Source organism: Macrosteles quadrilineatus, unplaced genomic scaffold (genome assembly GCF_028750875.1).
Source record: "Macrosteles quadrilineatus isolate MER2022 unplaced genomic scaffold, UCM_ALF_1.0 Scaffold_5__1_contigs__length_97177068, whole genome shotgun sequence".
Classification (NCBI taxonomy): Eukaryota; Metazoa; Arthropoda; class Insecta; order Hemiptera; family Cicadellidae; genus Macrosteles; species Macrosteles quadrilineatus.
Window position 1 is genome coordinate 4,617,469 of NW_026542598.1, and position 16,742 is coordinate 4,634,210.

Below are 16,742 nucleotides of genomic sequence, written 5' to 3' on the forward strand. Positions count from 1 at the left end.
ATACATTCACAAACAAAGTCAAACTAGCGCTATACTAAATTCAAACCCTGAATTTGAGGAGAAGATTTCAATTTGAGATTTGATTGTTTGGATTCAAGAATCAAAACTCGAATCTCAAATTTAGTTACACCCGTTGTTCTGGTAAAATTTGTAATTAATTTTCATAACAACATTTTTTTACACCAGTGTCCAGCTAATCCAAACTAATAGGGACTGGACTTAGTTGGGATTATTAAGTTTTTCATATAACTGGAAACTCAGTACTGTAAAATATATATTTATACAACTGAAAATGGCCATATTTTGCTCCCATGATCTCAATAATACCTTGATCATTGTCTGCAATTACAGTGATCGTCTTGATACAGTGATCGTCTTGATACTGTGATCGTCTTCTGCGATCACAAAAATACGCCTTAAATTTACAGGCCTTACATCAGACATCAAAATACTTCCCGGTTATCCCGGTTGGCTGAGGATTGAAGCTCTGGGTGTACCACAATTTTAATACTAGTGTATTCAAGTATTTAATTTCAGAGTTTTTTTGACAAGGCCAATGGGGTTATAACACGTGTTATAAGTTAGGCCAACACACATTGGTTCACCAACTTATCGAGTATAGGCACGTGAAACATTTTTAAACTTCACAAAATCAATGTAAATAACCATTCCACACTGTCATTTCATTGAATGAAATAGAAAATTCCCTTGTTAACAAATTTAAAATTTGGATTAAATTACATCTATGTTCAGTTTTTTCATGTAGGCCTACATTAATGTCATTTTTTTATAAGGAACTAGACGTAATACTGGGTGAAAGAAATTGGTGTACTACGAATAAAGTTAGCAGTATTCTTAAGACTAACACAGTAGAGAGTCGACTATCCAAATTAACTGGGGATTGGGGGTGTTCGGATTGCTGATTCGATTCCTAGGTAATTCGTCATTGATAAGCAAAGATTAGGTATAATATTTGAACTTCATTGAAAAAAATTGAATTTATTGGTACAGGTATTTTTTACTGGTTCATTGCCATGTCTGACCTAAACTCCCTCTTTGATTGTTGACCACAGACATGAATATTGTGATACCTATTATTGTCGAACACCGGTCAACATTTCAAATCCATATTCTCAAGCTTAACTTGATCAGAGCACCTTTTTTGACCTGCGCCAATACAAAAAAATTATCAGAAACACTTTTTTGTCCCACCTTTGAATCATAGAATTTTTGCTCTCATCCAAAACTGTTTTGCATATGACTTCAGGTTAGGCCTAGATGGTAGCAGGATTATCATCCACTTATATTATATTTTATGCTCCAGCCGCTGCTCGCTTAACTATAGTCGGGACCACGTAAGTTTGCAGTTGGTGGCAGCCAATCACAAGACAAGGCTGGTGGGACGTTGCCACATCGCCCGTTGACAACACTAATCAAAATATACTAAGCAATATATTAAAATCAGCTGGTATTAACAGATTTGGCAACACCGCACGGTTCTCATTGGTTCATTCAAAACCATATGGTAAATAGGCTCCTCCCTCAACTGCAAACTTACGTGGTCCCGACAATAGTGATTAATATCTGATAAAAATGAAAAAAGTAATTAACATCCCATTAAATTTTTTTTCCTACAGTGGATTGCATTTTTTTTAAGACCCTAAATAGGATAATCAACGCTCTACTGTGGTTAGGGGTTTGATAAATTTAGCTCAGCTTTTATATTTCAAAGCTAACAAAGTCAATATTGTTATTGAAACTCTAAATATTCTAGGCTATCATAGTCTTTGAAATATATACTAAAATGGTTACTCAGCATATAAATATATATATTTATAACATTTAAGTTTAAAAAGCCTTATTCCATTTAAGTTCATAATGTTAAGTAGATGAATAATTTTGTAAATATTAAAAACAATAACAGACTGCAAACTGTATCTATTTATTACAAAATAAATTGTGTAAGGTTTAAAGAGACTTTTACCAGAACTTAAAGTTTTACTGACATTTACACCGATACATGATTTGTTCTAAAAGTGATTTTTGTTAATCTGTAATAAATTCTTAGCTTAGTCAAATGGTGGCATCTTATTAACAATAGTTTTAGTCAGTTAAGTTAGGTCTTGTTACGAAGGCACTATTTGTACTTATTACAGTACAGTACTGTTAATTTTTTTATAAATGGTGATAGAAATCAATAACTTGACTGAAAGTTTATCAAAGTGACTTAAGTTTTCACCTTTTAATGTAAAGGTAGATAATGTAATCCTGAGAATCAGTTGTCATTTGTTATCAGGCTGTTAATGAGTGATATTACCTATCAACATAAGATAGCAAGAGTTTTTTGTCATAATGTATACATGTCATCAAATATCAACCAATATATCTTTTATCATAATTTGTTTAAAAAATTCATAAAGTAGCCTACATCTTATTCAAGCCTAAATGTTTTAAGTATAAATTACATTGCATTTTATGCAGATTAAAGCTGATTTAATTACATACACATAAGTAATACTGGTCTATGTTTATAACATACAATAACTGGATTTTATGTTTTCTCCTTGCAAGATAGAAAATAGGGCTAGGCCCAGTGGCGGATCTCCAAATTTTGTTTATTTCCTGTGGTCGTGTGGACATTGTCATTGTCTCTCGTGGTCACGGCAAAACCCTGAATAACTCCCGCAGTAACGGAACATCACCATCATCTTTGAAGATCGCGGCAAAATTTTGACATTACATGTAGTAAAAAAATATTTGCCCGAGGTGGGGACGGTCGCCCCCTTCGCCCCCCCTCTGGATCCGCCACTGGCTAGGCCTCTATCAAAATGAAGATAAAAATGGATTTTTAGACAATACTGCAGCTCTTTTATCAAACCATAATGATATAACATCAAAAATTATGATACTTGTGAATAATGAATCAATAGTAGGCACAAAAATCACACATTCAATTTGTTTCTCAAAAGGCAAGTTTAACTTCATTATCATTAAAAAATAAATATTAGGCTAAACATTTTTGGGAAGGGAGATCAGTAGTAGTAGTGTACTACTGTAAAAAAACTTAGAGCTAAAATTGTTTTAAATAAATAAATATGTATAAACCACAATAGTATATGATAAAAATAAAATCTGCTCCATATACTTCTAGTTTGTCATGATAAGTCTGTAAATTATAAATACTTACTTAATATTAAACTTACTGTAAGGCCTCTTTTTACTTCCACATGTTTACCAACAAGGACTTTCAAGTAGTGACTTGTGCAATGAAATGGATTAATTTACATGGCTCTCGCCATGAGTGTGTTTTTCTTAGTATAAAAATGTTAAACTTTTACTACGAAGGAAAAACCTCAAAAGCTTAGCTATTCTATCTCCCACCCTTAGTTAAGATTCCAGCTTCAATGCCGATGTATGCATCGTGTTTATGTCAACTGATGAGAGAGGGTCATTCGTTTCCATTTTCGAAGATTTTGTGTCAACATTTTGAGATGACTCTTCGTTGCAGTCAGTATCGACATCAGATGCTTCGTTTTGTTCCTCATTTTCTACTTGAGAATCAGTTTCATCATTTTGCACGCCGTTCTCAACTTCTTCCATCGTAATAGTGAGCTCTTCTCGTCCGTTGCACACTCCGTTCGGTTTACTGTTGGGTATATTGTTATTCGTCACAGACACCAAGCTTATCTCAAGACTCTGTACTTTAGCTGTACGAGGAGTTTCATGGATATTGATCGGTTGAGCAGACTTGACCGGAGATCCGAGTACTTTTCTGATTTCCACAGTTTTCGACTCGTTTTCCATGTCCTCGTCCTCTTGTACAGATCCGCTCTCCGAAGAGTCAACACTTGAGGCTTTCTCATCCAACAGAGACGGATCGCAGCCCTCGCCTTGGTGCATTCTCTTCACATGCCTCAACAGAGAAGACTTCTGCGTAAAGTCTATTCCACACAGTGTGCAGCTGAGTCTCTCTCCTGTCTGCGTGTGTGTCGCCATGTGTGCCTTGTATGAGTTCTTGTCTGGGAAGCCGGCACCACACACCTTACACAGGTGCTTCTCCAGTGCTAGAGTAGGGTCGTGGTTTGCATGACTCGACTGTTGATGCACGTCTAGACTCTCTTGACTCTTGAATCCCTTGTTGCAAATGTCGCACTGGAACTGCCGTGGCATGCTGTGTGTCACTGTGTGCCGAAGTAGGTTTGTCTCGTCTCTAAATATCTTGTCACAGTGAGGACAAGGATATGTCTTGGCTTCTGCGTGCACTCTCATGTGTCTCTCTAGATTAGCGAGTCGGTTGAAAGACTTTCCGCACTCCTTACACTGGCAATACTCCTCCTCCGAATGGCTCTTCAGATGCAACGCGAGACTGCAGTTGCGATAGAACTTTCTTCCGCAGATTTTACACTCGCACGTCTTCTCTACTGAATGAGTTGCGACAGAGTGTTGCCAGAGAGCGCCCCTGTTGGAGTAAACATTTGGACAATGTTCGCAGGGATAACTAAACTTATTTATATCTTGCTTTTTTACTCTGTCTGGCTTTGTTTTTTCTACCTTGGCTACCGAAATGGGGAATATACTGACAGAGGCTGCCTCTTCAGTTTCCCCGTCTGATTCATGGTCGGAGTAGACAGCTTCTACGCCTGACAGAAGATCTTGTATATCCATCCTCTCTTCCAGCCATTCGGATCTGTGCAGCAACTGAAATGCAAAATATTTTAAAATACCAGTAGGGCCAGTAGGCCTGTTATTCATTCAACAATTTAACTGTATCTGTTTCCACTATACAATTAAATGAATTACATGGTTATGCTAATAAATTCCCCTTACTGGTACTTTAAGTTTCAGTTATAATGTAAAACCCAATTGACCTCTACGCAAACAATGTGATCTGCAGGATGAGACAGCAAATCTTCTGCTCTTAGACTGTGAACAGCAAGCGACAGAAAGGGTTGACTCCTCTGGTAAGTTGAAAAAAGGTCAGACAATTCTTTAGGGAAGAGGATCTGTTAGTTTATTAGGCTTGTAGATATTGGGTTAAGTTTCTAGCAGTAGGAGAGTGTAAAAAGCCCAAGTTGCAAAAGCAAATCAGACTGGTCAACTCTAATGATGATGATGAAGCCTCTATTGTATAAAAGAAACAAACAGTAGGCCTAACACTGAAGCTATTGAAATTAAAAACCTTTATTGTAGTGTCACTAAATATGGAAATGAATTTTTATGCCTGCGAACTAATATTATTACAGTTTATTGTGGAGGACTAACTTGGACTATTATGTTTTACACAACTTTCCACTCTTATTGCACTTTTATTCCATACTCTACATGTTGCAACTTTTAGAAAAAAATAAGAGGGGCTGATTAAAATTTTTAAGAAACCCCTTCTATGATGACTCCTAAAGAAAGTGGTGATGATATGAAACTTTATTACAGTTAAGAACATTTCCTTAAGTCCACAAATCAAGTTGACCAACCTGTGGAGGAGGAGGTAAAAACTGCTGTATTGCAGGATTGATCCTGACAGGAACAAGAGGAGGAGGCTCAGGTCTGGTGAACACCTGCAACCATAACATTCTATTAGAGAAAGAAGTGATAGATTTCTATAAACCATCGACAATCAACTGTCCAGTATCTACTGGTGGAAGCTTAGAAATCTAAACTAGCCTATTTAGAATTCTAGAAAAGTTAAATTAACTATCTGGTATATTTAAACTGTTCTTTTAAGCTCAACATGATCTGTGTGTTGTTGGCCTTTCTGTTTTGCATTCAAAAAATTGGTGAGTCGGTGGCTCAGTCGGAAGCGTCACGGACTTCGGTCCCAAGCCAGCGATGTCGTGGGATTGGATCCTGGTCACTGCCGAAAGCATTTTATCAGTACAGTTCACCTTTGTACTGTACAGACTCACCCCTTGCTTTGCTGGATACGTTCCACGCACAGATCTGTAGTCTATGTGGACGGGATAATGCAAGGTTAAAAGAGGCCGCCAACCTCTTTTTGAATAAAAAAAGCAATTTTGGCTCATGTAAGGCAAGAGTATGATTGCTCATTACTTCACCAATTTTATATCCAAGAATACCGTAAGAAGTATATGACCAAATAATAAGGTATAAAAAAATGTTACTAATAACACTAGGTACTGTAGGGTACAGTTAGGCAGTGGTTGACTTTAAGAAATCAAGTTGACTGTTCTGAAATATATTGAGAGCTACAACCCCTCTCCTACGTCCCCCCTCCCTTAGGAAAATTGTAGGATCGCACAAAAAGAAAACAGTAAAACAATAATTAGCATTGAATATTCCATTGGATTTTTTTTTAGAAATTATTGTAACTTTTAGAAATTTGTACTTGAAACATGACGGATATGGCGATAGTGTAGTTAAGGTGAACTTGTTAACAAAATAAATTACCGCAGGTAAATTATCAGTGGGAAATATTCTCTGTTCTATTGTGAGGTAAAAACTACTATCATCATATATATTCTTTTCTGTTCACAGTTTCAAATTTAGGCCTATCGATAGAAAAATGGGAATAACTTACCGGTGTCACTTTTGCATCGAAGCACGGTTTTCTAATTTTTTCACTTCTGTAAACAACATTGTATATTAATAATTGTAAAAGAATTACCTATTACACAATTACCTGTTACATTGTCTCAACTATATTGAAATGTTGATTATAATTTAAATAATAAATAGGCCTTATCACTGTGACTCACAGTATTTTCAAATTAATGTCCACATTAGAGGAGGATTTGGAATTCATATCCACATCCAATTCCACATTGCCTGTGGACCACAGAGAAGCCCATAAGCCTTTTTCAAATGCCAGTTTGCTGATACTGTACTAGCAGCAGTCCTAGGAACATCAGACCATCTTAAACGCTCCTTTACCTTAAGTTTGCTTACGCTTTTATAACTACTTCGTGAAAACGCCCTGTATCTATGAATGAAAACCCTTTTACTTACTGAGTGGCAGGTGTTCTTGAAATTTCTACAGTGCATTCAGCGAGCAATGCTTTAGGAAGGTTCTTCGTTAAATTCCACATCTCGCTCTCAGTGATAGTGTTATTGCTATGAACAGAATATTGGTTTTGCCTGAAAAAAAACAAAAATTATTCTAACAGCTTAAGGCCTATAAATAGATACGGTACTTCATGAAAATTCAAAATTGTTAAGCATGATCTCAGTTTAGGTTCAAAATTCAAACTATCCAGTGCTAAAAAATTGCTAAAAAAGAAACCAATTTGAACACTACCATATCCCTTTCAAACCCAGCACACTCATTTGTGTAGGTACATAAGTCCTGACAACCTAACCAACACGACTGTGTAGGTTAGATGTTTATTTGTTTTTTTTAAGTTTCTGGATCTTCTGTTGCTCAGACCTGTACGCATCGATTGTGTAGGTTATGGAGATCAGCTGGGAATTGTTGTTTTGCAGTCTGCCTTCATGTCTTATGGTAACACTGATTGTTTTGTTGCAAAGTCACGGTAAGATAGGAGAAAGAGACAACTGTTAAGGTTATTGACTGTTTTATTTAGGTTTTTAAACGTATATACGGTAATGCTAATTATTGCTGAAACTGAAATGGTTAATATGGTACTATGAAGGTTTTATCTTTAAAACAAACCTAATCAATAATTTTAGTATTTGAAATCTAGGTTAAAAACCAACATTAATTCAAAATTTGCTCAGGACTTAAAGCGGTCGAGATGACTAAGATTCCCGGGTCTGAAAGGGATATTTGTAGCCTACATTAAAGGGGTTCAAGAACTGTTAAAACCATATTCTATGACTAAAATTATGTAAAATCAACCACATAACACTGATGAAACCCAGCAAACAATATTTCCTGAACATGACAATATTTTCTTTTACTTGAAACATTGTGGCCAGGAGGAAACCGGCGAAGGAACACCATTCTGTTCATGAAACACTTAGCCATAGGCTGCTAAGAATTTTTTTTTATGTCAACTGATCCCATGTACACAATTTGCAAGCTCTTTTCCTGATGCAAATTTTAGTTTCATATAGCCTAGCCAAAATGCAAAACCCACACTAGTAAATAAAAATGATTGAATGAGGAAATGCTAGGATTCCTGGTTTTCTCAGTTTGTAAAACAAACATTAATATGCTTACAAACCATTTGAAAAAATTGTATTGGTTTTGAATAGCTAGGAAATATTTTGTTTCTTATTCTCTAAAATTTACTAAAGTAAATTAAAGCAGTAAATTTAAGGCAGTAAAGTTAGGCCTAATTAAAAATAATTTTTGCCTAGCTGTATTTGTTTCTTCTGTTCCTGAATGAACTTGACACATTAAATATAGGCTACCAATGTTAAATCGTTGTATTGAATTTGAAAATAATTTACAACAAAAAAACTATTTCAAAAACTGATTTGCCAACTTTTCAACGTTGTTTGCAACTTTAAACATTTAATTTGAAAGAATACTTGAACATGTCACAAGAGATTGTGTTTTAAAGCATTTTTCTAACACAAGGGCCAATGCTTGAATAAATAATACAGAACTAAAACTCAAAAACAACACTAACTAACCTTTTAAAAGATTTCTACAGAAGTTAAATAAATGTTTATTTTAATTGTGTAACCTCTCATTGCAGAGTATCAACCGTGCATAATACCATAAAGATCAATCATGTGATCTTGAAATCTCATTACTCAATTTTTCAAGTGTGCAAGCATCTTTAATGATAGCCTACTTGAAGTTAAAAACCACTTTATATTACAATACAAGGGTTGTGTCTGACAGACAACCTAAAGAAAAAAATACCCACCACCTAATACCTATCACTAATTTAGTTAGTAATAACACAGAGAAGTAAAGAACAGTCTAGGATACACTCTATGGTACACTAAGTGGTGTCATATACTAACCAACACAAGTAAACTTATCATACCATTGTAAATTTTGAAGCTAGTTTTTTTGTGTCTAGATCATGTATTGTCACTGGGCGCTAGTGTTGATTACATTTTGTTTCTATTATTTTATGGTTAATTTATGATTTGAGCTTTACTGTTTCGTTATATAACTAGGGGACAAGTTTTTGTTTAAGATTGATTGTATTATATTTAGTTAAACGAGGTTTTAAATTACTAAAAATATCAAGATTACTAGAAAATAGCAGGAAACAGATTGTAAACAAAACACGACCTCTACAGTGCACCATAGGGAACTAACAATAAAATCGGCTTTAGGTGTTCCAAAAGGATGAGAAATCTACTAAGGGAGTATGTTTTATCCACGGTGGTGTTTAAATCCCTAGTGCTGGTATCTATGGCATAGTCCAACACCGCTCCCCTCGCCCTCATGTACTAGCCTACATCACTCTCGGTGGAGGAAGACCCTGTGCCATAGGAATTTCTGCGCAGTTGTTGCAGTTTGGGCCCTTCCTTGATCATCAAAAATATAATTTCGGCACAACATACTAGAGCTGAAAGCGCACGGTTGTCTCATAAGCGTGTTTCCTCTGTTAGCTTACTGCTCTGTGGTAATAACTAGTGGGTAACAAGAATAAGCAATCTGAATTTAATCATTACTAGTATATTGAAGACTAATTTTTGTAATTAGTAAGCTATACTTGTAGCATAGCTCAGCAGTCAATAAGCAGCCTCAATCCAAATTACTTAAATACAATCCTCAACTTATTCTTTCGTTTTTTTAATTCAGGCAGAAAGCCCTTAACTTGTTGGCGGTATTTTATCATCTGGGATTTGAAGTTCGTTTAGGTCTATGGAATCAAGAAAATGAAATGGAGGAGACCTTACTTTTCCTAGGAATTAAAGTTGTGCCTTAACTAGAAGGGAAATAGAAAATAATAGACCTAAATAAATTCAAAAGGCAACATAACATATTATTACCTACCTATCAAGTATTTTAGGTTATATGATTTTACTTACCAAACGGGACGATGATTGTAGGCATTTCTATCCTCATCAGACGCATTTCCATCATCTTCCTCAAGGACAACGCTCAAAAATTGAGAGGGCACCATCATCGTAGAGCAGTGGTGCAATCTAGTTAGTCGCCTACTTTTTCTTCAATGTTTAACCAAACTTAGATTAAAACAGGTTGCTGATACTTTAGATTTATGTAGTAAGGCACATAGAAGAGGCCAGAGTTAAATCACTAAACAGGCATTTTCATCACAGAAATTGTAGGTAAATGTTAGTTTGTTCTCATCTAACTTAACCTGGAACAAAAACAAACAAAAGTTAGTAGGCCTAATTGTAAAAAGGAAATGGATATTAACATTAACTAATGTGCACTTGGTCACGTCGGAATAGTTAATTTTTTTATTTGAATGACTATAGCTTTATTGGTTTACAAAAAAGTAATTTGTTTACCAATTTAAAAAAAGTCTTGGTGCGGTTGACAGTTGCCTACATCTGATCGATAACTTAAGCAAACAAAAGTCTTGTAACAACTAACAACACTAGGTATAAGACACGACACGGGTTGTAATCTTTCATATGCAGTTCTCAAAAGCAAGTTAAGTAGAACCAATAAACTAAAACAATGGACAGCTAGGTAGAAGTTGTTTGGAAAAGGTTACTTTGAGACTTGCGTCTCTCATCAGACATTTAGCAACTGTTGATGGGTGTTATAAGGCAACATAACGATGCCTTACTGAAAGTGTAGACCTATCAAGAGTTTGTTGCAAATTATTTAAATATTGGATTTTCAGGTTCACAGATGATCCGAAATCAACCGGTTCAATCCCTCGTAGTCTAATACCCTGGAGGGAGGAGGAAAGGATACCTAGACGAGTCGAGGGAAGAGGAGGCCGTTGAGGCCTAGCATAAAACCGACAAGTCCTAACTTAGTTGTAGAAAATAATTGAATATAAGCCCTAATTCTTTTACAGGAGGGGGAGACTATGGGGTTAGGGATCCATTACCTCAATATTGTAGATAATTATAGCCTAATATGTAAATTGAAATAATTAGCATTACTTGTGCCCACACGGCACGAGTGGCAAGTTATCACTTCATTCTTATTTCAGTATAAATCCGTAGCATGTATTAAGTAAAAAATCATCAAAATGGCTGTGAGATGTGGCTTGGCTCAGTATTTAATTAGATTAATAATATATTCAATCTCCAAGATGTAGCACGCACGAGTTGACCTTAGGAAATAATTGAGCCTTAAATCAATCCCCAAGAGCCCAGATGTGCTACAGAAATGCAATGAACTTAGTGAGAATAATTACTTAAATTGGTTGAAAGGGTAAAATTAACTTTTTTAGTGAGTGTTTATTTTAATTTAGCCTAACTTTGCAAATTTAGTTTTTACAATGAAAACAAACCCTCTAAGAAGCTAAATGCTTATGATGAAGAATAGTCAGACTGGAATTTTCCCGCCAAAATGAGCTTCGCGTGGCTGCCGCTAGGATTGCTCGTGCGACGGCCGAGCTACTCTAACTCTCTCTTTCTATAGTCTACCTAGCAGCCACAGCGAGAACTGTCCGAAATTCAAATATTCCCACACTGAATTTTTTACAAAGGTGAAAGGCATTGTGCTTTTTAAAGGGTTTGTATTCATTGGCTTTTATTAGCATGAGGTTACTAACTATAGAAACTAGGCCTACTAATGAGTTTTAGGTAGATGTAGCTTACTTAGACCTGACTAGTATTTTAAAAGTACCACACTGTAGAAGTTATCATTTGGGACATAGGGAGTGGTGTTGAAGAACTGGGACTATCTCTCATACGAACAGGCTATTGACTAGTTTTAATCTGATGGGTGACGAAATCCGAAGGGTAGCAGGTACAGTTCTGCAGATAACCTGCGATATATTATTGAATTAATAGGCTATATTGATTTTCATTCGGTTAAAGTTATTGCTCCAAAATATTTTTCCCTATATAAACATTGAATTTTTAATTAATAATCTGACACCGGTACCGGTAATGTTTTTACTGATGTTAACAAAATAAAACTATTAATATTTAACCAAGAACAAAATATATTTTATGAACAGTAACAAAAGCGAATAATGGCTAAAAACAGCAATCAATTAATTTAGAAAAACTTAACAAAAAACCCTACAATCCAAGGTATAATTCTAGATAATTGCCTTAAGAAAATTGAGGAAACGCAAGGTGGTTAGCGAGATTGACAGATTTTACACCCCTTAAATTATTATTAAAAATTCATAGTTTCTTCCATTAGTAGTCGTAAGGATAAAACTAAGTTAACTAGCCTAAGTTAAGGATAAAGTAAAACTTAGCTTGGGTAGGCTACAAGAAAATAAAAAAACTTTTTAATGATTGTTATTGAATTTTATATCATATGGTAAAAATAATTCAATGCAATTTAAGTTTTATTAAGTCAAGGGTGCCCATCCCACCCTAGACTCATGACGCAACCCCCCCCCCCAAATTGAGCAACAGCCCCCCCCCCCCCCCACCACAACTGAGGTACACAACAAATGAGAAAGATTATTCCCCCGCCCAGCATTATTTGTAAAACTAAAATAAGTTTTATACTTTTTTTTAGATATTGAAAGTTTAAATGAGATAATAAAATAAAATATCAAATGTCAAGTTCAAACCCAATTAATCTATATAAATAAAGATGTAGTTTTGTCTGTACATTGATCAGAATTATACATATTTTGGGTTATTTTTACGTTCTATGTACATTGAAGGAGTTGAAACATGTCTGAGGCCTATCTCAATTTATGTCGGTCTGTCAAGGCCCAGACGGAATTTTACGCAGCCTACTCTAAAGAAAACTTGAGTACCGATTATGATTCTAATGGTTTAATTGTATTCACAGGATTGGCGAGAGTGTCCTTATCCATTAAAATATGGCCTCACTATTTTGGAAATAAAATAACGGACGATCAAAAACACAATTTTGTGATTTTTCAAGTTTTTTTCTCCATGTTTACTACATACGTCATTTATGAAATGCTAATAATCTGTTAAGAGAACACGTCATATATGAAATTACGAACAACTGTTTTGATAAAGATTCCTTTTTCTAGCTGTCACTTATATGTTTACATAAATGTGTGTGTGATATCTTTATGAATACTGTGTAGGCCCTAACCATTTCCGATCACGTTTGTAACCATTTCCGATCACGTTTGTAAGCAAATCCAAAACCAAGTGAGATAAATAACCGTGGCTTTGGCTTACATACGGGTTTGATTTATCACAGGTAATATGTAACTGTAAATTAAATTAAATAACTAGCCATCATCCAGGTCGGGAACCGGAGATTCTGTGTGTATCAAGTTGTAATTGAATTTTGATTACCGGGGAAAGACCGTGAATCAGTGTTGTACAGGACTGGAAAACTTATCTTTCTATATAAATAAAATTAGAGTTTTATAAGTCACCTCAATTTAAGGAATTTATTATTGCCAGAATGTAGCGTTCGTAACCTCTGCTTAACGAATTGTCAGCGTCTTTCTCTTGATTTAACGACCCCCTATCCCTCCCTTTTGAAACATCACAGATCCCTTGATGAAAATGAAATGGAAACAACGCTTGCGCCAACAATCGTCTGCTCAGTCTGTCTGCTGTGCGCTATGTTACAACAGATTTCAGATACAACAGCTGGGGAATCAAGGCTCTGATTGGGCAATGAGTAGGCTTAAATAATGGCGACTTGTCGAATTTGTGTATGAATTTGAAGAGAAACCTAATAAATGACAGATGAACAAAGAAAAAGAATAACAATATTGTTCTCGTTACATTCTTTTTTTAAGAGTATTTTTACTATCTCTAAATATAATTTTACACTTTTTTATTACTTATCTATCAATTACTATGTTGTGATACAGCACCTACCGGTAGCCTATCCGTCTATCATGAGCAGTAGCTTATAACACTTTCTAAGGTTTAATATTTACGTTATTTATAGCAATGGCAGTGTTTGGCTGGTTATTAGTCGAGTTTGAGTTAGCTATAATTTTAAACGTTGCCGTTTGTACAACTGAACCAAGATAAATAATTTGAAATGTCATAATTGCACAATAATAATGATTGTGCAATATTGAATTTTGTTTGTAAAAATGCAAATCATAACGTTAATGGCTGTTTACAGCGTTTTTAATTTTGTTTGGTTTGTCATCTGTTTTTATACTGTATGGGATTAACCGTATTTTTCATTACCTCCCCCCCCCCCAAACTAGCTCAGGTAGTCGAGTATCTACACAATAGTGTAAAGTATTGTAGCCTATGCTACTTGATTGTATTTTAATTAGCTTTATGTCAACAAAGCGTTCTGTGCTGAGTAGCGGTGTAGCTGGACGTGTCTGTACCACATGTTATCTATCACAGCAGTTGAGCTATTCCGTGCCCTCCCTCTTAGATCTCACGTCTGTCTAATCTTGAATAATAACTTCCTATACGAATCCTAAACTATCCTAAAATCCTATTTTAACTAATTGAATTCAATGATATAATGACATTAATTAATCCACTTTCTATCTGGTGACTTGTAAAATATTTTTGATTGTCGTCACGTTGAACACTGTTGCAATTAACTTTAGCCAACCCCCACCCCGTTTGAATTTTTGCACCCCCCCCCCTAAAAATTTCAATGCCGTAGTCTGCGTCACAGCCCCCCCTTGTGGGCACCCCTGATTAAGTTATGTTAATATCAAACCGAATCAATATCAACTATATATCGATATCCAATAAAATATGGCAGGTTCTCTGCGGAACTGTAGCCTACTCAATCCAAAAGGTCAGCAAGTAATTTATAGAGTAACTTATTTAAGTTAGGCCTACAAAACAAAGTGTAGTAAAAAAACATGCGTCTTCAATTCTTTATTATTGTTTTGTTGTGTTTGTAAACAAGTCCATTATAATTCAATGTAGTATTGTTCAAGTTATTAAAAACCTTTCTAAAGATGATAAAAGTTCTTTCTCATTCATTCTTACTCTCATTACAATTTTAATATTTTATGTAGGCTATAACTTAAACTAACTTACGCATACCGGTACTCAAAGATGTGATATCAAAACTAAAAATCCTTCTCTCAGACAGTACTTTTTCCAAAAACTATGTAAAGTAATAAAAACCATGATCTACCAGTATAATCATAATTTGACAGAAAAAGTGAAACAATAAGTATAACTTTTGCTAAGTACCGGTACACCATTTATTAACTTAATTCATTGTAAACAGTTCAGGCAGGTTGCTGGTTAGCCTATACCTAATATTTTAGCAATTTTGTTATCAGGGAGATGATTGAAGTTTGGTGGCAACAACAACAGTGCAGTTATTTTCTTTAGTTAGCTACCTTAGTTAGCCTACCGATGGGAGAACTACAAGGAGACCTATCAAGTATTTTATTTGCTGAGTAAGTTAAAAAAATCATGTTTTAACAGCTCAGTGCCAAAAAATTGAAATAGGAAACTTGCGTGTCTTTCTTGATTGTCACATGCATCCAATTCTAATTGTTTACATAAATTAACCAAAACTACAGTAAGTACCTAACTTACTGCAGTTTTCTCTATGAGTGGTACAGTATCGTAAACAGCTCTTTCAAATAACTTAAGTAGGTCCTTATCCTCCAAGAATAACTTAAGTCTCACTATCACAACTTGTGACTCGTCCAGTAATTATTACCACTCAACTGTCGCTGACTTAACATAAATATCATAAGATAGAATAGCCTATGCCTTAAATTATTTTGACTTCAAGTTCCAAGCACTTGGTGCTGTTTCTGACATATAGCCTAAGTAAGTTACGGTAACAGCATTTTCACACTCAGCAGTCAAATTACCAGGGAAAGTGTAAATAAATCCATTAAGAAAAGAGTAAGTACTTACACTGCTCAACAAAGCCTAATACCATCATTTTAAAACAAATTGAATTTAAGATTGGGGTTATCAAATAATAAAATGACAAACATCATAATTTAGCCTATAACATTTACAAGCAACTAATTTGTCAATTATACAGTAACACTTTTACTAGGTATAATGCAAAAAAATGTATGTTAAAGGCAAAGGTAGTCTGTAATCCAAAAACTTGCAGACTAATAAAACACGTTCTGTCTGTGACTTGGAAAGGTCATAGAACTTTGTAAATTCCCATTCCACTCAGAACAAAACTGGAGAACTAGTTTTCAGTTTATCCAGATTGGTTTATTCTATTTTTAAGCAATCCATAAAAGAAGGATGACAATACTTTATATTACTCAAAAACGTAAGCAAGACATTGTTAATAAAGCCGGTTTAGTGAATTTGACATAAAATGTCCAAAATAAGTTTGTTACTTCGCAAACTAATAAAGAAAACAGCCATTTTGAAAATTCCTCATAATCCCATTTGAGATTGTTATCTTTGATCCAGTTTTCTTAAATGATTAAAATAAACTAGCCTCTCAACAAAATAGCAAAAGTCAAAATGAAACATACCGTGCATAATAGAAATGACAAGATTCTTTTGAACAAACAAAATTAACACAAAATAAACAAAAATATGGAACCTTCAATGTTTCCAAAATATTGACAATACTAGAAAACCAAAGCAATTTAATAATATAAAAAAAAAACTCAATTCAATCCCATCCTTCTACACAACACATGATCAGGATCCATCATAAAGTTCAATTTATTTTCCATCATTTAATCGGCATTCGCTTTTGGAACGTTGACAAGCCAACAGACTTTTCTCTAATGGTTATACTATACATAGCATTGCATATAATAAATAAGCATCCATTTTAAATGGGTCGGTAAAGTTTCAAGAGT

The 16,742-nt window shown here is 34.8% G+C and overlaps 1 protein-coding gene across 1 annotated transcript; it reads right to left on the bottom strand.

The window, feature by feature from the left end:
* Positions 1–1,004: 1,004 nt before the first annotated feature.
* Positions 1,005–16,510, bottom strand: LOC128995930 (zinc finger and BTB domain-containing protein 24-like). Its single transcript, XM_054420990.1, has 6 exons — positions 16,407–16,510; positions 9,919–10,211; positions 6,964–7,092; positions 6,536–6,581; positions 5,472–5,555; positions 1,005–4,698 (listed from the first exon to the last, which is right to left on the bottom strand). The coding sequence occupies exons 2-6, from the start codon at positions 10,014–10,016 to the stop codon at positions 3,388–3,390; spliced, it is 1,668 nt and encodes a 555-aa protein (XP_054276965.1). The 5' UTR covers positions 10,017–10,211; positions 16,407–16,510; the 3' UTR covers positions 1,005–3,387.
* Between the last annotated feature and the right edge of the window lie 232 nt (positions 16,511–16,742).